At 48.4% G+C, this 25671-nt stretch overlaps 1 protein-coding gene across 3 annotated transcripts in view; it reads right to left on the minus strand.

Annotated features, from left to right (window-relative positions):
* Positions 1-18668, minus strand: part of CACNA2D3 (calcium voltage-gated channel auxiliary subunit alpha2delta 3) — an 879694-nt gene extending 861026 nt beyond the window's left edge. For all 3 annotated transcript variants that reach the window (XM_060402372.1, XM_060402371.1, XM_042236061.1), the window contains exons 1-2: positions 18429-18668; positions 17680-17761 (exon numbers count right to left, since the gene is read on the minus strand). In XM_060402372.1, coding sequence (XP_060258355.1) covers positions 17680-17761; positions 18429-18550 — 204 coding nt within the window. In that variant the 5' untranslated portion in view covers positions 18551-18668. The remainder of the gene's footprint in view (positions 1-17679; positions 17762-18428) is intronic.
* Positions 18669-25671: the final 7003 nt, after the last annotated feature.

Below are 25671 nucleotides of genomic sequence, written 5' to 3' on the forward strand. Positions count from 1 at the left end.
AATAAAATACAGTAGGGCAGAGCGCAGTCAAATCAAATAGACCACACTGCACTGCAGGAAATGAAGCTTAGTGGATTCATAAAACTGGCGTTTCCCATGTGAAGTTGTGCGGAATGGGTTCACTGAACCATGTTTTTCTCACGGTGGACCACAGCCAAAAAAGTTTGAAAGCCACTGACTTAGAAAAAATGCAGTTGTGTGCCCAAGGAGCCCCCGGGGGAGCAATTCTTGTACCAGGGCGATTAGGAGTAGCCTTTATGGGAAGCAGATGGCGTCTTTCATAGTGATGTTCACCAAACAATTTTCTGTTAAAGGGTTGGTAACCACAGGTCCCAGGAACCTATTTGGTAAGAAGAAAAACCATCGTTGACAGGTCAACAAATTTCTCCCCATCTTACAAATTGGAAAATGGCGGCTTCAACTCTGCTCAGTGATTTATAAATAAGCTGCTTCAACAATCGGACATGCTCCTGGGTACCTTCTGATTTAAAAGATAAAATGCCTGACAAAGCCCCCATATCTATTGCAGAGAAAATCTCCAGTCACACCATGCACGCCAAGGAGGGCTGCGCCCCGTGCCAGCTTTAGGCTGGGTTCAGAGGCTGAGGACCACCAGCCCAGGCCCAGGATGGAACAGACTCCATGTGGACACACAGACACGGAAGCAAAACATGGCGGAAAGATGTGCGCATTTCCTCCCAGCAGGAAAGAGAGGGAATAACTGGATCTCTAGGGAATGCCAGAGCCTTCCCGCAGTGGCATACAATAGCATTTCTCAAAGCACAGTAGCCGGACCCCATCAGAATTAACTAAGACACTTGTTAACGCAGATTCCTGGGCCCTGGACCAAGCTTACTGAGTCCAAATCTTTTGCGATGGGTCCCTCGGAATCATACATTTTAAGCAGCTCCCCGCGTAATATTTCTGCATACCGAAGTCTGACATCCTCCAGAGTCAGGGCTCAGCAGCCAGATAAGGACAACAGGGTCAGCCGTGTAGACGGCTGGGATGGCCTGGGCCGAGGCACAGAGGCGCGGCCCGGCCTGATGTGCATGGGACTGTGCGCCGTGTGCTGCCACGGAAGCGTCTGGGGCAAGGGTGCCAAAGGTAGCCACAGCAGCAGAAGCGACGCTGGCACTCAGCACAGCCCTGCACGCCTCGCTGAGTATTCCACAAACGCTTGTCGACGCAGGAAGGAAGGGATGAGGGACGGAAGAAGCAAGAAAACATTCCCAACGTTTGGTCAAAAGCCAACGAGTTCTTATAAGTCGTTAACACAGCTAACGATTTTCCCAAACCATGAGACTCTCCCCCAAAAGAAACATTTGGTCCTGTGAACCTCTCTTGTGGAAAAGGGGAAGGTTGAGACCTCAGGCTTTCAGATGGATTTATTAATAATATATAAACACTCGACTGTCGGGCTTGTCAGGTGGCTCAGTGGTAAAGAATCTGCCTGCCAGTGCAGAAGACGAAGGTTTGATCCCTGGGTCAAAAGATCCCTTGGAGAAGGAAATAGCAATCCACACCAGTATCCTTGCCAGAAAAATGCCATGGACAGAAGGCCTGGCGGGCTACAGTCCATGGCGGGCTAAGTCCATGTGGTCGCAAAGAGTCAGACACAACTGAGCAACTGAGTGCACAAACACCTGATTAACCGTTCAGCTTCCTCCTCACTTCACCAATGAGGTCCCGTTACTAAGGGGGCCAGTCCCTGCTGATGCGCTGGGACAAAATATTTTGGCTGTTAAAAAACAGAGACCTTGGGGGAATAGTTTCTCCAGGTGAAAGTCAGACTTAAATGTGATGTAAGCCAAAGAACTGTTACAAAGGCCCCTCTGCCTGGAGAGTAGAAACTTCCTGTGGAGGGCGGCAGGGGAGCTTTGAAAAGCTGGGGCAGGGAGGGGAGGGCGTGGGGCTAGAGGCTGCCTCCCCCAGTCCCGGGAGAAGGCAGCACAGGGTCATGACGCCTTCCTCCCCTCTACGGCCTCAATGCCCTGATCAACACACAAGCGAGAGGGCTGAGAGGAGAAATGTCAGAGGTCACACATGGCCCACTCCTGAGGCACTGTGACCCCTGGGGCATGCCACCAGGTCCCAAGCACGTACCCCCAAGTTGGAAGGGCTGGGCTGATTCCCACAATCTGCCCCAACTAGGAGATCTCACCCCCTTCTGGGCGAGTCTTCAGGCTCAGTAGGAAGGTAGAAAATGGGCAGCAAATTCTGATGACTGTGGGGTGTTGATGTCATTGTTATTCAGTTGCTCAGTCATGTCCAGCTCTTTCTGATCCCATGAACTGTAGCCCACCAGGCTCCCCCCGTCCATGGGATTTCCCAGACAAAAATACTGAAGTGGGTTGCCATTTCCTTCTCCAGCGGATCTTCCCAGCCCAAGGATCAAATCTGTGTCTCCTGCTTTGCAGGTGGATTCTTTACCACTGAGCCACCACAGACCACACAGCGAATTCCCGGTATGATATGACACGGACGGCTCCACAGAGCAAAAATTACCCAGCAAGCTTCAACAGACTCCATAGACTAACATGCCAGGGAGGAGCCAGACTCAAGACTCTTCAGGAACCTCAAAATGCCAGACTGCTGGGCCTGATACTGGGAGGAGGCAGGGCTGGAGCTAAACGTCCCCCCGATTAAATCCATATCATTTAATTCTCTCCTCCCAGCCAGATGCTCCAGCTCAGCTCAGAGGGGCTGTGCTGGGTGCAGATTCTCAGCATGTCCAGGGGCCAGGCTGGAGGAAGAGAAGGGACAACTGAGCTCGCACGATACCAATGCAAATGGCCTAAACTTGCTTTCTGGCTTCTCACAAGGTCTCATCCTGGTGGAGGTGCTGGAAGGAGCCTATGCAGAGAGGCCACCCAGGAGCGGGAGCGCTGCACCGCGGATGCTGCAGCATACGAAGACGCAGCTCCCGCACGCCTGCAATGCACAGACTCAGAAACACTGTCCCCAGGATGTACAAAATAACCAAACAATACACCCAGACACTCATAAAACAAAAGGAAGCCGCACAGGGAAGGTGACACGCTCAGCCAACACCGTGCGGCATCTTGAGGGCAGCAGGCCCCCGGAGAAGGCCAGGTAATGACCCCACGCGAAGGTGAAAGGGAGGGAAATTAAAATTCACATTTCTCCCTAATGTCACCAGGAACGTGGCATTGGAGCACTTCGTGGAATTAGCTGCAGCAGCTTCCTAATTGCCTTTGCCGAGTTGCCGCCCCCAGGTTGATGGCGGCGCTGCGGCGGCCCCATCAGTCTCGCTTAGTGCTCCTCCGGCACTGCGGTGCTCCTGCCGCAGCTGCTCAGCTTGGCGCTGCGGAGGCGCCGCCGGGACCCCTCTGCTGGGCTGGGAGGCTTCAGAGTGGGAAGACTCGGCCATGTTTTCAGGGGACTAATGGAGATGGGCTGGGATGCTCCCCAAGGAGGAGAGAGAGGGTCGTGGGCTGGAAGTGAGGACCAGCTGGCTGGAAGGTCTGGCAGTCCCTGCTGGCACCAAGCAGGCTGTGGGCAAGGGACCCATCCCCAGGGTTTCAGGGTTGGAGAGTTGGAGCTGGGAGGCAGCCCTGACTTTTTGCAGCATCTGCGCCTGATGATAGGGGCTCAGAAAACCCAGTGTTGGAGGGTAATGCAGAAAGGAATGTGAAGGACCTTGTTTTGGTCTGTGCTCAAGAGTGCTGTTCCCATCACCAGCGCATGAGCACCAGGAAAAGGCTCCTTTGTTTATCTGCACATTCATGCATTCCACAAACAGCCCCTGAAGCCCACCCCAGGGGCAGCTCTGCACTAAGTGCCAAAGGAAGACCCTCTCCCATCAGAAAGAACGAGCGTGCCCTGGGAGATTTCAGGTCCAGCTTACCTACCTCCTTCTCTACATCCGCACCCCCACTGAAAGAGATAAGGGTCCTCGGGATATCACACTTCCCCAGAACTGCCTGGGCTCGGACAGATCCGCCAGACTCTTTCCATGCAAAATACAACTGACCCTGTGGGCCCAAGGGCTGGAGCCTTCAAGTTAGCTGTCAATCATGAAGAAAAACATGCATGATTCTCCTTTCCCAGAGAGAAAAAGAAAAAGAAGATCCAACAAATATCCAAGAAAGACAGACAAAGAGTGGGGATGACAAAAAATGGGAAGCTAAAATTTACTGGGCACTTTCCAGATGTCCAGTTCTGTGCTAAGACTGTTACCACATATTGACAATGCTCACCACGACCCCATTTTACAAATAAAGAACCGGAGGCCCGTAAATGAAACTCACTAGAGCCAGGCTGGATCTCAAAGTCAGATCCATCATGTATTAATACCCAGGTCCCAGAGCCCAACCTGGCTCTTCCACATCATGGGATATACACAAAGGGAAATTTAGCCAAATTCAATGAGATTCTCAAAAAGGCTTCTTAAGAGTCAGTCCTCAAGAGGGGAGGGCTAGCTGACCCTCAAAAGAAATCAAAAGACAAGCAATATTGTTTTAGTACAAAAAAAAAAAAAAAGGAAAAGTATAGAAACCTAGAGGGCAGACTGGGCTCACCCCTCTTTCCAGATCCTTTTTCATTCTGTATTATGAAAGCAGATGACAGTTCACCAAAAAGACTAAGAATTCTGTTGGGGAAAGGATTAAGAGCATAGAAGAAATTGCCACCAACCACCCTGATGAGTCACTAGCAGGCCAAGACCAAAGCATGGGGAACATTTCGTCCTGGGAGTACCCAGATGTCCCTCCTCAGACCCCACCCCAAGCCAATAAGCTGAACAGGACTCACAGGACACAGTTCCATGCCTGCCTTGGTCACCTGGAGCTGGGCATTCTTGGACCAAGGAATATTCTCTGTCTTGGTTTCTGCATCTCTAACACAGAGATGATGACAGAACCAAACACAGGAGTGGTTGTGAGAAATTAAATGAAACCATACAAATAAACCACATGGCACCACATGCAGAGTACCTGCGTCATTATTAGGATTACTGCCTAAGAAGACCTTGTGGGGCTCAGTGGTGGGCAGCTCTGGTGGAGGGACTGCCGAGTGGCCAGATATAAAGTTTCCCCCCTCAGTGTACAAACTACTGCCCTGATATGTGGAAGCAGCTCCTGAATAAAAATAACAACAGCAGCAGAAGTCACCCACCTTTTGTAAATATTTCCTCTGAGCCACTTATTGTCAACCAACCTATGTGCATCTTCTCCCTTGCATCTCTCATCACCACCCTAGAAGTTAGTAACATTGTGCCCATTTAACAGATAAGAACACTGAGGTTCAGCAAATGACTTGTCAGGGGTCTGAGACTAGTCAGCAGTAGCACTGGACTCTACCCTGAGGAGGCGTGTCTCAGATCCAGACTTCTACCTCTACACAATTCTGCCTTCCCTAAACCAACTGCCTCTCTTTAAAATAAAATGTAAAAAATCCATAATCCTCTAATTTCTTTCTCAGTTTATATATTTTTCATATCACTCATAAGGCATTTGTTTCATGCAAAAGTAACTGAAAATCTTGTTGTTTAAATAAGAATTCCAGCTATGTTTCCATAATTCTGAAATTCCTGTTCCAGGAAATGTGTCTTGCTGGTTTTTTTTCAATAGATTAGTGTGAGCTGTGAGCCCTTTACTGAGAGGATTATATCTTATTTTGGGGTGGCCAGATGATTCCTGATGTTCTGAAATACTGGAACCTGGCTACAGACCCCGGAATTTTAAAGTAGTTATTAGTCTTTAACAAAGGGAAGGCAGCCTGTGTATATTAAAAAATGCCAACACACACACACACACACACACACACACACACACACATGTCTTTTGCTGGTTGCCTGACAATGATTCCTTCAACGTGTGCCCTCAAAAGCACAGCTTTCTGAGAGAGGCCCAGGTCAACATCAAAAAGAAATAACATTCGAACTTGAACTTGAGGGTCCCAGAAATCAAACAACCATCACTGACATGACTGCATGCATGTGTGTTCAGTCGTGTCGGACACTTTGTGACCCCAAGCACTGTAGTCAGGCTCCTCTGTCCATGGAATTTTACGGACAATGCCTGTCTATTCTTTAGGCAAGAATATGGGAGTGGGTTGTCATTTCCTACTCCAGGGGATCTTTCTGACCCAGAGATTAGACCTGAGTCTCTTGCGCCTCCTCATTGGCAGGCAGTTTCTTTACCACTCAGCCACCTGGGAAGCCCCTTCATTGATGTCAAGTGGGGCAAAAACCTATGCTCACTGAGCTGTTTGGACATGATGCAGTATATTGAGTTAATAGAAATTTCACTGATGATGGAAACTGGTAGGAGTAAAGCCATATGTTATGACTCGTGGCCAAAGATTACCTCCAACGGATTTACTGCCCCCACACCTATTGTTCTTTTAACACTGTTTTTCCGCCTCTGCCTTGACAAAGCACAATGGAAACGGTATTTCGGATGGCGCAGGTACAAAGAGCCAAACGCCTGCCCCATGTCTCTCTCACCTTGCTTTGCAAATTACAGTACACAGGGATTATAAGAACAAAAGTGACTTCCACAATTGCCCACCTATACTGTACAAGGGATGGGATGGGAAGAATTAGGAAAAGAAAGAAAAAAAAAAAAAAAACAATCCACCTCCATGGAAACATAATGAATACATCTGTTTGCCTTTGTGCCCCCGTCAGATTAAATGTGCAAGACATATATGGCCTTAATCCTATGAACTCATTGTGGGATCAAAGTCGCTAAAATTCCAGGAGTTTCTCTTGCTCTTCATTAATAATGAAGTAGAAACTATAAGTGAGAGAGTGGCCCAGAGAACCAAGGCTTCCCAGGTGCCACATATTGTTCGAAGCTATGTTATCTGTGTTCTACCATCTAGCCCTCCCCAAAATCCTATGATACAGGAGCTTTTATTGTTAATTCTATTCTGTCAATGCATAAACCAAGACCCAGAGAGATAAAGTTAGTCACTGACAGAGTGGAATTCAATCCAAAGCGCATGCTTTGAAAAAAAAAAATCTTTTCGGGGTCTTCCCTGGTGGTGCAGTGGTTACAGTCTGCTTGCCAATGCAGGGGACACAGGATCAACCCCTGGTCCAGGAGGATCCCACATGCCGTGTTGCAACTGAGCCCGGGTGCCACAACTACTGAGCCTGCGTGCCCTAGAGCTTGTGCTCTGAAACGAGATGCTACCACAATGAGAAGCTCACATACCACAAGCAGAGAAAGCCAGGTGCAGCAACAAAGATCCAGTGCAGCCAAAAGTTAAAATTAACAAAACTTTAAAAATAAATAAAGGTTTTTAAAAACTCTCCTTTCAGCTGTGCATGGCTCACCGCAATAGAAATCTAGACCCTGCTTATTTAACTTATAGGCAGAGTACATCATATGAAATGCCAGGCTGGATGAAGCACAAACTGGAATCAAGATTGCCGGGAAAAAATATCAATAACCTCAGATATACAGATGACACCACCCTTATGGCAAAAAGCAAAGAGGCACTAAAAAACCTCCTGATGAAGGTGAAAGAGGAGAGTGAAAAAGCTGGTTTAAAACATTAAAAAAGACTAAGAGCATGGTATCCAGTCCCATCACTTCATGGCAAATAGATGGGAAAACAATGGAAACAGTGACAGACTTTATTTTCTTGGGCTCCAAAATCACTGTGGATAGTGACTGCAGCCATGAAATTAAAAGATGCTTGCTCCTTGTAAGAAAAGCTATGACAAACCTAGACAGCATATTAAAAAGCAGAGACATTACTTTGCCAACAAAAGTCCAGCTAGGCAAAGCTATGGTCTTTCCAGTAGTCGTGTATAGATTCGAGAGCTGGACCATAAAGAAAGCTGAGTGCTGAAGAATCGTTGCTTTTGAACTGTGGTGTTGGAGAAGACTCTTGAGAGTCCCTTGGACAGCAAAGAGATCAAACCAGTCAATCGTAAAGGAAATCAACCCTGAATATTCACTGGAAGGACTGATGGCTGAAGCTCCAATACTTTTGCCACCTGATGTGAAGAGCCAACTCATTGGAAAAGACCCTGATGCTGGGAAAGACTGAAGGGAGGAATAGAAGGGGACGGCAGAGGATGAGCTGGTTGGATTGCATGAGCCTGAACAAACTCTGGGAGATGGTGAAGGACAGGGAGGCCCGGCGTCCTACAGTACACGGGGCCACAAAGAGTCAGACACAACTGAGCAACTAAACAACAACAGATTCTTTCCTGGGAGCCCAGAGTTTCGAAGAAGGAAATGCAAGGTCAAGTTTATAGCATTGGTGTGGGGTGGGGGTGGTGTTCTAAAACGTCGTGGCATTTCCAAGGGCAAATTTTACCACTGACTCCATTTTAACGCACAACACTAAAGTCTCGGGAAAAGGAATCAAACTATCAGGTGTGAGAAACACACCCTCAGGAGCGAAACTCAGGGACCTGAGCAAACGGATAAAGAGCAGGTTTGACTTTTGGAGGAAAACGTGATGGGAAACGCTCCCTGCTTTTTGCAGAATGGCTGAGGCCTTGTGCCTTAGCCGAGACTGAATCCTGCTCAGGAGCTTCACAAGGTTATTCTTTTCCTTGGCAGCTCTGGTTGAGCAGAGGTGTAAGGTGCTCAACAGCCCCACTTCTGCCCTGCCAGCCAGGGCCCCTCCAGTCAACCTGCCCTGTCTCCCTTAGGAACCATTCCTGGCCCATCATGGCACAAGCTCCCATGGAATGAGGGAAGTTCTTCCCCAACACGTGGGGGCCCATCACCCACAAAGTCAGTCTTTGCTGCCAACAGAACATCTGAAATCCCACCAAAGGAAGCACATCTAGGGGAAAGAAACTAGAGAGGCCTCCAGCATCCCACCCACCTGGCCCTTCTCATCCTGCTGAGGCCCTGATGGCCCCACTGAAGAGGGTGCTCAGGCAGGAGCAGCCCACACAGGTGACGCACACTGCAGAGAAAAGTCAAAGGCTTGGGGGTCAGAACACTCCCATCTGAGTCCAGCCCCACCATGTGGCAAGCGCTCCATATCCCTGAGCTGCAAGCCACTGGTGACAGGTAGAAAGCAGGCCACCTCCTAGTGCAACTAAAGACCCCAGCAGATGCCTTGCATTATCTACTTTAATACAAAGAATGCTTGTCTCATTAAACCCTCCCCCCAAAAGTCCATTTCCTTCCTGTCCAGTCCCACTGAACAGTCTGTTCTCCTGAGCCGGTTAGAATCTGGGTAGATTTTAAGAAGCCTCCAGTGCAGTCAGACTCTGTGGTTCTATCAGTCCCGGTACCAATGGTTTTGGGGTGATTTTCTAAACTATGTGGCCCTTCCTCAGTTGATCCACCAGCTGCACAGCAGGGTAAGCCTGGAAGGGGGTACCAGGAAGCCCCTGAGGTAGTTCCTCAACCCCGATGTCTCATGTGAGCATCACCCCGACTCTAGGAGAAAGTGAGCCGACCTTGAGGAGGAGAATAAAAGCTCTGGGCAGAGGCTGGGTCCACTGTGGTCTCCTCCCGCTCTGCAGTGCCTGGCTCCTCAGGCTCCTCCTGTCAGGCGCCAGGTGGGACCACCTTCCTCCCTGTCGGCACCTGGCACCCACTGCCCCCTTCAGGCACTCGTTCGTTTGTGTTTATGGAGCTGGCCCCACAGATGCTCAGTGAAGGTTATCTGAAGAGCTCGTCTCTGTCTCACACCACCAATAATGACCTCCACAGCTCAGTCGCGGAAAGCTTCTATGTGCCAGGCACCATGCTAAGGGCTTCACGCCTTTTATTTTATTTAATCTTCATCACAGCCTGTAAAGTAGAAGATACTGGCCTCCTCTCACATCGGAGGGAGCAGGTTCAGAAGCATCACGTTGCAAGGTGACCCAGCTAGAAAACGGCAGATCTGGGACTCAACGCCAAGTCCATCTGACGCCAAACCTCTCAGCTGTTTTCTTGGGTTCTAATTGTTTTCGAAGTAATTTCCCAGATGTTATCTCATTTAATCCTCCAAAACACCCACAAAGTAGGGTAATGCAGGTATTACTCACATTGTTTTCAAACAGGAAGGGGGAATGAAAAAAGGTCACACAAAGACAAGAGAAGACAGCAGCACTGCGGCCAGGCAAGCAGACTCCAGAAGCCCAGCACGGTCACCTGGGGGCAGCTGCCTCATTTCCATAAGCCTCAACTTCCAAATCTGAAAAATGGGGCGAATGGTAGTGCCTGAGTCATCAGGTAGCGGAGAGAACTGAGTGGGATGACCCATGTCAGGTATTTATCTGGTACCTGGAATGTAGGAACTCCTGAGGGAATGCTACCTGTTCTTATTATTAGATTAGACTGTTTGCTCAAGGCCACTCAGGAAATACCTACAGAAAAGACAAGAAGACAAACATCACAGCTCTTAGACTCCTAGGCCAGTGACCTTTTTCTATGCTTTAACAACACTGCAGCTTCCAAGATGTATGTCTCTGAAAACGCTCCAAGCTCTGCACCTATTACAATGATGAAAAAAGATGGGCAAAGGACACCTCCCCAGCTGACTGTGGCCAGAACATCAAAATAGAATGAGAGGATGAGCTACCCAGCAGGGAAAAGAGAAAGCCAAAATGAGCACGACCTGTCCTGCAGGGAGCTTCCCCCGAGTCCCTATGGGGCCCCTCCTTGCTGTGATGCTCGGCTATCATCATCTTGAAATTCTTCATAACTTTTTAACAAATGGAACCAGGTTTTACTTTCCCACTGGGTCCCACAAATTATGTCAGTTGTCCCCAACCTTTCTGGCACCAGGGACCCTTTTCATGAAAGACCATTCTTCTATGGGATCAGGGATAGGGTGGATGGTTTGGGGATGATTCAAGTGCATTACATTTATTGTGCATTTTATTTCTATTATTATTACATCAGCTCCACCTCAGATCATCAGGCATGAGATCCTGGAGATTAGGAACCCCTGATGTAGCTGTTCCTGGTCTCAGCAGGTCCTCCACTGCAGCTGCCTATAACGTCTCAGATGCCGGACAAACCTGAGCCTGGCGGACTTGATCATTCGGCTCTGTCCTAGCATCTTGGTTCACCCCCTCAAGCCACACTTGCTAGCAGCCCAAGAGGACAAGGACAACTTTCCCCATCAGCAGGCAGCCTCTGGCACATTCTGTGATGAGCAGCCTCCGGTTCTACTGGCATGCGTGCACATGCATACACAAACTTAATAAGTGGTAAGGACATGCACCAGCTCCAAATATCATCTGGCAGTCGCTTCACCCAAAATGAATAACCAGAAGTCTGGTCTGCGAACCCCCAGCCATACATTAACCATGTTCAACTTGCCTGTCCAGATTGTTTACGTGGTAATAGCTCTCTTAACCTTGGGAGGGTACTGTTTTCCAATACTGGATGCCAAGATAAATACACGGCAGGGCACAAAGTGAAGAAAGAGGCATCTATTTCTTGTCAAGAGATAATGCTCTCCTTTCCAATATGGCCTTGAACTGCCCATTAATGGGTGGCTACTGAGTTGTTTATTTCCATAATCTTGATGTCGGATAACCGAGAAGCTCGGCAACATCTAATCATGATACACCTTATATGTAATGCCTTATTTAAACAGCCTTGGAATGAGCACCCAATAAGCGTTGTACAATTTGTTAAAGACACCCTGCACCCTTTGCAAAGTTATGCCTGTAAAATTATTTTCTCCTGAAAAGTAGACATGCTGGCTACACAAAGAGAAACCCCTTAAAACACATCAGCTGAGCAGATGCCTCACCTGCAGAGGGTGAACTGTGGTCCAGGTCGGACTGTCAGGAACGAGTCTCTGAGGCTGGCTTCGCATTTCAGGGACCACCAGCTAAATGTCCTAGTCACTAAGTACTCAGGGAAATCAAGCATCCTCCCCTTCTTCTCCATGTTCTTCTCTTGAAGGAGAAGCTCACTTTTGCTTAATGGACCAGAGAGGGCTGATGAAGATTCTATCGATATTGCCAGGAGCCTGACATGAGGAACTTTTCCTCTGGCTCCCTGATACACAAAAGCCTCACTGCAGCCACTGGAGATGAAGCAAAGACCATTATGTCTCTTGTATAAAAATTACACCAGAAGAGTAGTGGGGGAGGGGACTCTCATATGCTAATTCATAGGCTGGAATTTATGACATCTATTTCATTTTTTCTCAGTCTCAGCCATAGCAAATCTCTAAGTCCAATCAGAGTGTCCCAGGGAACATGCAAGCTGTGGAAAGTCTATGTCTGGAAGATGCCGTGGATCTCAGTTTGGGAGGCTGTTTTGACAAGCACTGTGACTGTAAAAGATGGGGTCCCCTGAAATAAATACCACTCACTTCTGACAGAGGCTGTATACTTGGATAAAGAAAAAGCCATGAGTTGGTATCTGTAATGAGAGATCCGGACTAATGACAGGCTGGAAACAAAGGATTCTTGAGAGAATGTACACCTCTTTCGGGAAGCCCAACACAGCAAGCCATTTACTGCTCCAGGTGTGCAGGAGCACCAAACACCTGGCGAGGGTGGATCAATGACTAAAAAACCTAAACCGCCACACTCGACCTCCACAAATGTGCAGGACAATGAGATGTCCGGCAAGGTCACAGGTGCCAGGGTACTGCTTCACAGTTCTTTTACTTTTGTTCATCCTGATACACGGCTAGTATGAGTGCGTGACAGTTGCTCAGTCATGCCTGACTCTTTGCAACCCCATGGACTGTAGCCTGCCAGGCCCCTCTGTTCATGGAATTCTCCAGGCAAGATTACTGGAGTGGGTTGCCATTTCCTTCTCCAGATACACGGCTATGTCCTCTTCAAAACTGGAAACGTTATCTGTGCTTGCCCCTGCCAGACAGACTTTATGAGGTGGCTTGGTACTCATGTGTTTGCCTAAAAGCACACTGGTATTAGAATAAATAAGACAAGAGAAAACTAGCCTGAGGGCACCAGAGAAATTGATCAAATTTAATAAGTACATTGGATTAAAAATCTGAAGTTTACCTCCGATGAGAAAACCATGCCTATGTTTTCACCTCCCTTAACTTTGCCTAGCAGTTGTAAATCTGAGCAATGCAGGCTGCAGCAGTTCCTAATAAGGGAAAAAGCAAAGCAGAAATATTTCTGGCAGAAAAGAAACTTTGAGAAAAAGAAGGAAAGAAAAAGAAAAGAACAAAAGAGGCGCAGACTTAGCAAAGTCATACAAAAAGAACTTTATCTGGTCAGCAAGTGACCAAGTATGAGTGTATAAATGCAATAAGATATATACGTGGGTAAGATGTGAGAAATGAATTCTAACTGGTTTAGCCTGCTCTGCTGATGTCCTCGGAGAAGGTAATGGCAACCCACTTCAGTACTCTTGCCTAGAAAGTCCCATGGACAGAGGACCTGGTGGGCTGCAGTCCATGGGGTCGCTAAGAGTCAGGCATGACTGAGCGACTTCACTTTCACTTTTCACTTTCATGCATTGGAGAAGGAAATGGCAACCCACTCCAGTGTTCTTGCCTGGAGAATCCCAGGGACAGGGAGCCTGATGGGCTGCCATCGATGAGGTAGCGCAGAGTCGGACACAATGGAAACAGCTTAGCAGCAGCAGCACCAGCAGCTGATGATTGGGCTAATGAGACCAATAAACTGCCCTGAAAGACTGAAAATTGTCATTTCCAAGATTTTAAGACTTTGAAAAATAATCTGCCAGGGAGAAGTCCAGTAATTGAAGTGGTGCCATGAATTAAAACGTGGGCAGCATAGGTTGAATGCATTAATCTCGCAGGATGACAAATAACTGTTTATTCAACAAAAATGTTCAGCCAAGTAGCACCTCCCCAGTAAAAGCAATCCATAGAGTGTCAGGCTTCCTATAGGCAGCACAGCGCTGCTACCTAACTCCTGATAAGTGAATACTCCTATTTAATTATTTAAAAGACCATTGATTTCCACATTGATGAAAAGTCATAATTATCAAAATGGCATGAAGACCCAACCTTTCATTCTGCTGACTCTGTCCTGTGGAAAGAGACATCACATTCAAGTATTAAAGCCGCCCTCTCAATAAATAGTTGATAACGCAAAAAACTGGTTATGCATTCCAAGGAGAGCACATTTGATAAGTGCGGCACGAAGCGTCCAAGGTAAATGTCAATTTTTTTCTAGCATTAACAGCAGAGACACACAGTACCTATATTTCCGCTGTGTATTTATCACCATGATTCTGGAAAATGTAATTAGAACCCTTCATTCCCGTGAACATACATTCCCTGAATGCGGAACTAAATAGAACGACAAATCCAGCTCCGACCAAATTCTCCCAGAGAGGGATGAAATGAGAATCACACCAGTTTAATACCTTTTATTGTGAATGTCAGGGGTGTGGAGCCCATGTGTTTAACAGCCTAGGTTACTGGACCTACTAGAATGCTTCTCACTGAATCCCAAAATAGAAAGGTAATGAAACTGTGCCTCTCCAAGAGAACCCACACAAAGCGCATTCTCTGGGGAAAATGAAGCAAGATAGAGGCAGCTGAATATTGGCATGAATATGTCAAATAGGAAAGTTAATTAAAAAGTTGAAGTGAATGGAAACCCCTGCAGAATCTGCCAGCTAAGGAGGGCAGGGTACAGGCACACAGCCACATAAGAGCACTTCGCTTTCAGGGGCCCGAGGTCGTGTGAAAACCAGAAAAACCTCTCAAAACTGACTCCAACTCCAACATACAAGTCCCATGTTCTTCCATTCTGTGTTGGAAACAGTCTACTTTGCTAAAAAGCAAATTCTTTTTTTACTACAATCAAAAATATCCTCTTTGTAAAGAACTAATAGATTGCTATTCCTGCACTAGGCAAAGAAAACAAAAAGAGAAAAAATAGGAAGTCTGGCAGTGGATAGCAGATATATTATTGTAAGCTAAAGCCATGGTAATGAACAAAGAAACAACTAATTAAATATTCTCCTTTCTAAATCCATGACAATGAGGCACATTATTAAATACCTATATTTACATTGATAAAATCAGTGATAATACTGCTATCTTGAATCATATTATCTAAAAAAAACCTGTTACCCTATTACGAAAATGGCAGTTTTCCCAGCCTCCAAACCCCTTAAAATAGGTGGCCAATGATTATTTAACTTACATTCACAATAACTATTTTGCAAAGTTTTTGCCTTAATTCAAAAATTACTAAGCTCCCACTCTAAAAATGAACACCTTACATCAATCCATAACATAACATGTCAATTAGAAAAATTTCATAGAGTACATAATATTGCTCAGTGGTATACAATATACCTTACTTAACTGAAATCAAGTTTAAATGTCCATGCCTTAAAAGTATAATTACAATCTATCATGCAACACCCTTGAGTCCTCTTACTGCAGTGTTAATGCATTGTTCAACCAAGTTTCCAAACTTGTTTCGAGAGTATCTTAATTTCAAGATGCAATGATGTGACAGAAGGGTACAGAAAGTTTTGACTCAGAGGAGTAATGTCTCATGCAAATGGCCAGAAACTTAAAAAAAAGAGAAAGGCAACTGTCTCCTTGCTTTTCCAAATGATGGTACACCTCCCCACACTCTGAGCACCTCACATTTTTTCTCATTCATACTCTGAGCTCTCTAAATCAATCTTCTTTGTTGATTATAAAGATACAATCATATTGAAGGGCAACGGGCTGAGACAGCCGAAAGATATCTCCCCAAGTTGTCTACCACGCCCTGCCCCATGGAAGTCCTTGCCTAACCAGTGAAAGCCATGGGTATCGGAGGACTTCATGGTCGGTGATTGCAATCCAGAGCAGAAGAAATGCCCACCCCAGCACCTAATGCCCAGCAACACCTCACCTTCCCCTAGGTATCAGATTACAGAATGCCAGGCAACAGCAAGAAATGACAACAAAGACATAAACAGCTGGAAATAATTACCCAATTGTCCAGCTGTAAACATGACAAAAAGGAAAGTAAGGCTTGTGAATTCAGTATAAGAAAGGATGCTGATGAGAAGGTAAGAGAAGGATTTTAGCTTTTTCCAATTTGCTATCAGAGAGTAGCCAATAATATGCTTGGTTGAAGGGATTTTGTGTGGTATGTGTGTGTGTGAACTTCAGAGAGAAGGAAAAAATATATTTCATGGGCTCCTACAAAATGTGAGTATAAGATATGGAAGCACAATAAAAAAAATGCTTACAGGCTCTGAGGAGATACTTTCAGAGTTGCTATAACTAAACTACAACAGGCAGATGAAAAATATTTCTTTAAAGTTATACAAAATATTCTCTTCTTTAAAAGCATAAGCTAAACACACAGGCAATGCAATAGGCCAGGACTCTTCACATAAAACATCTGACACACAGGCAAAATGCCAAAGCAGGGTACAGACTGGTCCAGATTAAAAGAACACGAGCAAAAGAAGCAACTCCTGCAAACTGAGAGGCAGGTCACAGGTATGTGAATTATCATTGTCCATAAAGGCACATCATAACCTCAAGGTTTTATCAACTGCCTATAATTCAGTGAACTCTGTCCCCAAATATCAGTTGAGAAAACAGTCTTTCCAAGGTTTCAGAGAATATGGCTACTGGCAATTTTTAAGCCAGGCTAACCTCTGTCATTCCATTGTGGGATGATGTTTCATTACGATATGTAGATTCCATGTGACAAACTGTTTCATACAATGTCCCCGAAAACGCTACTCTCTAAAGCAGAATGCCATAAATAAAATACGTACTTGGTTACCAGGCAGCATGCATGACACATATGTTACATTGGCCCAAAAAGCACAGCTTTAAACGCTTAAAAGTTAACTCAACAATTTAAGCTGTTTGTACCCATTTTCAGAGAATTACCCCTAAAGGCCAATTTTATTTTCTATCTTTGAGAGAATTCTTGGATTAACTCTATTGATTTGTTAACTCGAAATTCTTTTTTATCCCCTCTAATCTCTCCTCCCCAGCCTATTTCCCCTCGCCCCCCCCCTTTTTTTTTCCCTTGGAGGGGAGTGCAAAGGACTATATATCTCACAGTGTAATTTTAAGCATAATGTTGCCTGTTTGAATTAAAATTGATGCAGTTTCTGATAAAAGCCTAATAATCAATTCTCCATTCTCATTACTCTCCAGAATATATGGACGCGGACCAATGTCTTAAGTTTGTGGACTCCTCTCATAGGTTATTACCCAGCAGTGCAGCTGAGTGGAAAGATAACCACATTCATTCTCCTTATCTGTAATGATGTAATGCATGCTAGCCCTGGGTCTAGATGATTGGGGAATAATGGGATTGTACAACTGCAGGGATGACAAACAATAGTGCAGCGTCTTTCCCTGATACACTGAACCCCAGCCTGCAGCGTGGGCAAGGTGAAAGCCATCATAACATAGGCACTGATGCTGCCCCTTGCATGAAGTTAGCATTTTTTGGCCAGAGGAGCATCTGCTCTCACACTGAAACAGCAATACCGACACTGAGAGGAGAGCCATGCAAAAAACACTCAGTTTCCGAGCCTCGGCCAGGACAGTGCCACTGAGTATCCTGCTTTTCTTTGTGTTTAGAATCGAGTGTCATCTAAAAATAACCGGTTGGTAGGGAGAAGTCACCGGCACAGTACATTGCCAAGAAACCGGAGGATCAGAGACATCTCTGATAACTGATGCTGCTCTGGGTTCACGTTTGTTTGGAAAACTAAATCTGCCTCCATTTTCTGTGCTGGAAAAAATCATCGCTTCCTGCCACCACAGAAACCTTACCTTTTGCAGAAGCTGGGAGCCAGAGTACTTCGCGGCAATAGATTTTATCTCTCCACCAAAAGCAGAGGCCCAGAGCTTCACCCTATAGGGAGAAAGGGCACAGGAACAAATGTAACACCGTGTCACAGTCAACACGCACGCACACGCACACACGGGGGCTGTGGCTGAAGGAGCCGGGAGGTATAACATTGGAGGAAAAAAAGAAAAAGCGCCTTGGTAGAAACCGCCAGCACCAAACTGCAGAGCGCACCGCGGGAGGGGGCTCGAGGAGGGGGTCACATCGTTCAAAATGCGCAAAGTGCCCCCAGGCTCTCTGGAAAGATCACTAAATTTTATTTGAATCATTGCCTGAGAACTTGGCCACCCAAACTGGGCATCACCTGGCAAAGATTAGTCAGAAGAAATTCACCCACCCTCCCCCGCCCCCCAAAGAAGTGAGACGGCAAGATAGCAAAGAGCCCGGTAAATAAACGGCCCGTGGAAGTTGGATGCGGTAAACAGGCTTCAAAGTTCGTGCTGTCACTGGCGGTGAGCCTCTCGTGGTCTCACTCGCCAGCCCGGGGAGGGGGCGAGGGACTCCCACCCTAGCCTGGCCGCCCCACGCGGGTGCGGGCCAGCAGGTGCGAGAGACAAGGCCGACGACCGCGGCAGGTCCCGTCCGGCCGCACCTGCAGGAGCCCAAACTTGGGTACAGCGGGTCGCGGGCGGCCGGAATCCCCTCCCGGGGCGGCGCAGGACCCCGCACTTACACGGAGAGAGGGATCTGCTGCTCCGAGCGCACCACGTCCCCCAGCGCGGCGTAGAGAAGCGCGGCGGTCAGGAGCGCCCAGGGCCCCCGGGACGCGCGGCGCTGCCAGCCCAGTCCGGCCATGCTGGGCTCCCTCCGACGCGCCGGCAGCAGCGGCAGAAGCGGCCGTGGGGAGCTGCGCCGAGCGGGCGGTGGGCGAGCGCGCTGGGCTGCCTGCTCCGCGCCGCCCCGCCTGCCTCTCGCGCGCCGGGCGCACTTGGGGAGCAGAAAAAGGAGCGGGGCGGGGGGGGGGGGCGGAGGGCGGAGAGGAGGAGGGAGTGGGGAGAGGTGGAGAGGGAGGCAGGCGGGGGAGGAGGCAGGGAGACGCGCCTCTCGCAGCGGCGGCCGCCCGGCCCCGCCTCGGCGGCCCCGGGAGTCCGGCGGGCCGCGGCGGGAGGGCGGGAGGCGCCGCGCGGGCGGGGACTTGCAAACTCGCGTGTCCTTGGCCGCGGCGGAGCGCGCCCTGCCCCGCCCGGCCCACTGCGGCCGCCGAGTTCTTCACAACTCCGCAGTCCGCCGCCGCGGGCGCCGCTCTCGGGCTGACCCCCGGCCGGACCCAGTGACCCCGCGCCCCGAGCTGGTTGGAGATGGGGCGCGGGGCGCCGGCAGGCTGCAGGCCCGGGCCCCCTGGCTGGGTCCCAGGGTGCTGAGGAGCGCGGAGGTGGCGCGACCCCCGGCCCCGCCGCGCGGTTTTCCGGCGGGCAAGGGGCGCGAGGAAGAGGCCAAAGTCTGAGGAAGGGGCCGCGCTCGCGGCGGAGTACTGGGTCGCGCGGGTTGGAGTGCGGGGGGATGGCAGCGGGGCTCGGCGGTCAGGCGCGGGCACTGCTGCGTGGCCGCCCGCAGCCGCTCCTCCGGTCGCGGCGCCGACCAGGGAAGGCGCGGAGGGCGGCGCTGCCGGCGCGGCGCGGGCTCACGAGCGCGGGGCTCCGGGTTTCGGGCCGCGGCGGGGCCGGCTTGGCGCGCCCGAAGCCGGGCCGGGCTGCCGAGCAGCTCGCGCTCTGACCCGCGGAGGCCCGGGGTCCGCGCGACTGCAGCGGCCGGCGGGGCGGGGAGGGGCGGCACTGCGGCTCCGGGTCCATCCTGACTGGCGGACTCCCTGGATTTCGGGAATGAGGGAGTCCTCCGAGGCTCGGGGATTCACCGTCTCCCGACGCGGACCCCCACCCGCTGGGTGGAAGGCGCGGTCGCGCGGGCGGAGGCAGGAAGTCGGGGAAGCCCGGGGCGCCTGAGGAGCCAGGCTTCCCCGCGGCCTCTCCCGCCGCCGCCCCCAGCCCGGGACCCGCCTCTCGGAGCCCCGGCCCCGGGGTAGAGGTCTGGGTGTGTGACTGGGAACTTTGTGGAGCCCTCGCGCCGACCGGCAGTCGAGACCGACCCGAGCCGGCTGAGTCATCCTTGACTCGCCGAGCGCAACTCGACTGACCCCAGGCAAGCCGCGCGCTCCTGAAACCGCGGGGTCTCCCGGGGCGTCCGCCGCCTGGGTTCGCCTGGTTTGCGGGACTCCCCCTACAGGGCTTTGGGCTCTCTTCCCCGCCACCCGCCTTCAGCCTCCCCGCCCTCCGCTCTCTGGGGAGAGAGCGAGGGTGGGCTCCAGCTTCCGCCTGGTGGTGTCGGGCGAGAAGCCAGGCGGGCTCTCCTGCCCAGCACCCCCGCCAAAAGTTACCCCGGCAGACGTGGGTCTGCATCTCACAGTTGGCTGCGCGGGGAGAAGGACCGCGCAGGGGCCTTTGGTGTCTCTGCCGAGTGCGGAGGAGCCCCGGCTCTCGTGGGCGGGTCGTGCCCCCACCTCGGGGAGCAGCTCAGGGAACAGGCCCCACCCGGGAAGCGCCAGGTGCTTCCCGCCCACGGGCAGCGTCTACAATCTCCTCGGATGACTAACCGGTTATAATGAATTCTCCGCTTCTGTGCACACCTCCGATCTATGGAAGTGTGCTAGCAGTTCCAAACCGAGATGAGCGCGGCCTGACCCCAGGGAAAGGGTCCGGATGGCTTTGCCGCTCACACTGGGGGCGGGAGAAAAATAATTTTCCTATCATATCCCCGGCGCCTTCTTTCTAAATGAGTAAGTGTGTAAGTGAGTGAAAGCATACTAGCCCTTATTTGTAAGCCTACAATCCACTGCCACTGTGATATCTATATGATAATGGCCTTCAGGCATTCCTTCATTCATCCAGTGAATAACTGCCAAGCGTTTGTGATAGGACCGTCGGCTGTACCAGGGACCTCCCCTCGAGGATTTTATCCGCTATCAAAGGAAAAAGGCTTCACTCCAAAAGCCATAATGATAAATGCATAATTATATAGTTTGACAAGAGGTCAACTATAGTATGCATGAATAAAAAGTACCTGAAATGTCCATATTATTGCTATCCCTATTAACTTGGGAGAAAACGGAAGCACCCTAAAATAATACAGCTTAGTCAAACAACCGCTAGACTGCTGGACTATATTGAGGACCACTGGGGCACCAGAGTCATGACAGCAATTTATGATGAAAGCCAGCCGTATGCAGGTGAACATTGCAGCCATTTCAGGGCAGCTAGAGATGAACCAGGAGAGGAACCCTGGCACAGGAGTTCACAGCCCCACAGAATCATAGCATCTTAAGCATTTATAACTTACACACGGATCATCTTAAACAGAGCATTGCATCCAATGCATTTAAAATAGATCCCACTAAACACTTCCTGCTGCTGCTGCTGCTGCTAAGTCGCTTCAGTCGTGTCCAACTCTGTGTGACCCCATAGACTGCAGCCCACCAGGCTCCCCTGTCCTTGGGATTCTCCAGTCAAGAACACTGGAGTGGGTTGCCATTTCCTTCTCCAATGCATGAAAGTGAAAAGTGAAAGTGAAGTCACTCAGTCGTGTCCGACTCTTAGCAACCCCATGGACTGCAGCCTGCCAGGCTCCTCTGTCCATGGGATTTTCCAGGCAAGAGGACTGGAGTTGGGTGCCATTGTCTTCTCGAAAACACTCTCTCTCAAAAAAGAATATTTAAACTATCTGATATTGATAAGAATTGGAGCTCAAAGTGTCATAAATTTGAAGTCCTATCGGTTTCAAACTCTTATCATCCTTTCCAGAAACACAAAAATTAATGCCAGCTGTCTAGTCCCATACTCTGATTTAACAGAAGAGGCCCAGAAAGGCTTAGCCAAGTGTTCAAAGACACACAGCCACTTAAAGGAGGGTCTCCAAACCAAAGCAGAGGGCTTGTGCAGCCACATCAGGACAAGGGACCAAGAAAACCTTCAGATATGCCAAGTGCAGCCCCAGGCATCAGGTCCTACTTGTCATTTTCGCCCAAAAGCCTATATTTCCACACCCAACTCTCCATGAAGCTTTGAATCCAGCCAATAAACATTTCACTGACAGACCTGCAGACTCTGTTTAAAGAGGGTTTAAGCAGAAGTGGAACATGATGAAATACAAGAGATGCAAGTTTTAGAAATGCTCACCCAGTCCTGGTCTAAGGAATGGATTCCAGAGGAAACCCCAAAGCAGCTGTTCTCAGAGCCAGAGAGGACCTACTGAATGGTTGGAACTCTATTTGTCACAGTGACTTGGAATCCTACTGGCATTTCTTGGATGGGAACAAAAGAAGGAATTATTCCGTGTCCCACGGACTCTCAAAGGACCCACTGGACATTCAGGTAGGACAAAAATTTGCTTATAATCACCTGATTCTAGAACTTATTTATTTAATAAGTAAATAAAGGAGTTTTTACATGGTTTTAAAAAACAGTGGATTTTCCAGGAATGCAACTGTAGTATAAATAAAAAGAACATTGTCTTCTATTTTGTTCAGAATCTTAGCAAGAGAGCTTTGGTTAATTGTTTGTGTTTTAGCATTTTGGAAAAGCACTTTTCCAACTGTAGCTGTGCTCAGGGTCCCAGGTCACCAGTAGAGCCCCTCTGTGTCAGTCTACACATGGGGTGTGGAATTCCTAATCAGCCTGTGCATATAGGGGCAAGTCCATGAGCACGCATAGTGAAATGCTTCTTATTTTGTTATAAATACTTTTATTTATTTTTGATACTACAAGATGAAGCATCATATAGGTGTTTTTTGTTTTTTAAAAAATAATTTTATGTATTTCTGATTCTGCTGGGTCTTCATTGCTGTGAGCTGGCTTTCTGTAGTTGCAGCAAGTGGGGGCTCCTCTTTAGTTGCAGTGCACAGGCTTCTCATTGCGGTGGCTTCTCTTGTTGCAGAGCATGAGCACTGGGGCACGCAGGCTTCAGCTGTTGCAGCTCATGGGCTCCAGAGCACATGCTCAGTAGCTGTGGCGGACGGGCTTAGTTGCCCCACAGCACATGGGATCTTCCCCAATCGGGGATCGAACCTGTGTCCCCTGCATTTGCAGGTGTGCTCAACTACTGGACCACCAGGGAAGACCAATTTTTTTGTTTTAATTCTGACCTTGAGTAGGTTATATTGTCTCAGAATTTCATATCGGAATGGTAAAAGGGGATAAAGATCTACTACTCTGTATTAGAGACACCAGTGAAAGGCTATGATGTTGCTGGTGGGGATACAAAATGGTTCACCCTGAAGAAGCAAAATGACAAATGCTTTAACCTTTGACCCAGCAGTCCCTCTTCTGGAAATTTATCTTACAATTGCTAAATGATGTTCATATGAAGTTATTCATCACCACATTATCTCTAAGAGCAGAAGTCTGGAACCAACCCAACTGGCTATCAGTACATATTTGGTTAAAGAAACTGGTGCACCCACAGAGTGGAATATTATGCAGTTTCAAAAATGAGAATGCTTTCTACATGTAAGTGTGAAAAGATCTTGAGTATATTAAATTTGTTATAAAAAGCAAGGAAAGAAAGAAAAAGCAAGGTACATAACAACATGTATGACATTGCCTTTCTGTAAGAAAGAGGGAAAATAAGAATACATATTTTTATTTGCTTAAGAAAACAATGGAATATACACAAGAAACTACTATTAGTTACTCCCTGTTGGAAATTAGGGACAGAGTAGATGGGCACAGGATTTAGAGTGACGTTTCACAATGCTTATTACTTTAAACTATTTTGATTTTTGAGCCTTGTGGATGTATTACTTATTCAAAGCAGTAAGAAGACAAATGTTAATAGCTCTTAAAACAGTTTAGACACTGGGGCCAGGGCTGGAGTGGAGGCAGTCATTGTTGGGATGGAATGTGAGAGACACTTAGAGTCCGTGATGCCCTACAGAGGTGGTTCTCAAACCCTCAGAGGTTGCGATTCAGTAGGTTCAAGTTGGGTCAGTAGGGAGAGGAGGATCTTTGTTTCTAATAAGCCCTTCAGAGGATGCTGATGCTGATGCTGGTGGCCACCACTGGCAAGCATACAGTTTCTTTTACATGAAATGTAGTGTAGAGCCTGGTGGCGTTATGGACTTTGGGTTCAAACAAACCTATGTTCAAGTCGTGGCTCACCCTCACATAAGCAGTGAGAATTGGGCAAGTTACCCAGCCTCTCTGAGCCATGATTTTTCAGCTGCAAAAGATGAATAACGATAGCACCGGAGAGCAGACCTCACACAGACAAAAAGATGCAGCGGGACAATGCAGCTAAGAATTCAACAAATGTTCATTACTGCTTCCACTCTGCACATACAGCAAGATCTCCACACCTGGGCTATTTTCCTGGCTTACCAAAAAAGTGTGCCTTACTTTTACTCAGAGTGCCAAAGCTTCCTGCTTCACCACCGCCATGCACACATATACACTCACACAGAACCCACCTCTCCATCGCCGCCACACTGCCCAGCCCACCCCTGCTCTCCCCATCCTCCATAAAGACATCAGTTCCCTGCACCCCTCTCAAATACACTCCTTTTTCCCATGGTAGCCAGAGCCATCTTTTCAAAAACAAAAATCAAACCATAGTCACTCCCCTGCTCAAAATCCTCCAGTGGTTTCTGTTTTTAATTAAAACGCAGGTTGCTTGCCAAGGCACCGAAGGCCCTGACTGCTGCCCTCCTCTCTCAGTCTCACTTTCATCTCTCTCCCCATTGCTCACTGTGCTCTAGCCCGACTCCTTGGGGTGACTTTCCATCTTGGGCCTTTGCCTATGCTGTGACCTCTGCCTGGATGAGCTTCCCTTCTGGCTCAGCTGGTAAAGAATCCGCCTGCACTGTGGGAAACCTGGGTTCGATCCCTGGGTTGGGAAGATCCCTTGGAGAAGGGAAAGACTACCCACTCCAACATGCTGGTCTGGAGAATTTCATGGATAGACTGTATAGTTCATGGGGTCACAAAGAGTTGGACACGACTGAGCAACTTTCGCTGCCTGGATGACGGTTTCTCACTATATTCAGGTCTCTGCTTAAATGTCACTTTTCTGGGGAAAATTTCCCTGATTCCCCCACTCCTATAAAGGAGAAACGCACACACACAGACACACCCATCCACACACATGTCCCCATCCACACACACTCATACACCTCTCTGCTCTTACCTTGCTTCAGTTTCCTTCCTAGCATTTATCACTAATGATGGAGTGATTCATTTGTTTACACAGTGTCTGCCCCATCTCTACACAGGACATGCCCATCTTTATCATTAATATTATAATGATTTCAGCAAGGACTTTGATGTCAGGGGGGCTCAATATATATCAACTAAATGACGAGAACATGTGTCACCTTGAAATTCCTTTCTCCCTGTTTCCTTCTTCCTCAAGCTCTTGCATCCACCTCACCCAAGACAGGGCCTTTGTAAAAGTGCAAGATTTGCCAAGGAGAGCATCAGGGAAACTGTTTCTCTGGGGAGAAGAGTGCTCGGTCACATCTCTGTGGGAGGGTACTGGTTGGAGGAAGAAAAGAGAGACAGGAAGACAACTCAAAAGTTTAGGAACACTACGAGAATGCCTTCCTGAATGCTGTTTTTTAAGCTATTAGAGGAAAGAATGTACTTGTCATCTTCAAAATTCTCTTTACTGTACACTAGTGACATTATTTCCAGCTTCACAATGGTGTTCAGGGTGTAGACATGTCCCAAGGAAACCACTGTGAGCCGGAAGTATTCCACTCTTAGAAGATATATTCTGAAGATGTCTGAAACACAGCCCTTGAAAAAGATAGCCCCGAAGACAGTGTCGGGTTCACTGTGCCAAACCTCCTTGCGTAGAGCAAGCATTAAGGCAGCTTCTGGTGAATCCCACCAAACTAGATGACCCTTTAAAATATTTCTAACCCTTCCCCT

Source organism: Ovis aries, chromosome 19 (assembly GCF_016772045.2).
Source record: "Ovis aries strain OAR_USU_Benz2616 breed Rambouillet chromosome 19, ARS-UI_Ramb_v3.0, whole genome shotgun sequence".
NCBI classification, from domain to species: Eukaryota; Metazoa; Chordata; class Mammalia; order Artiodactyla; family Bovidae; genus Ovis; species Ovis aries.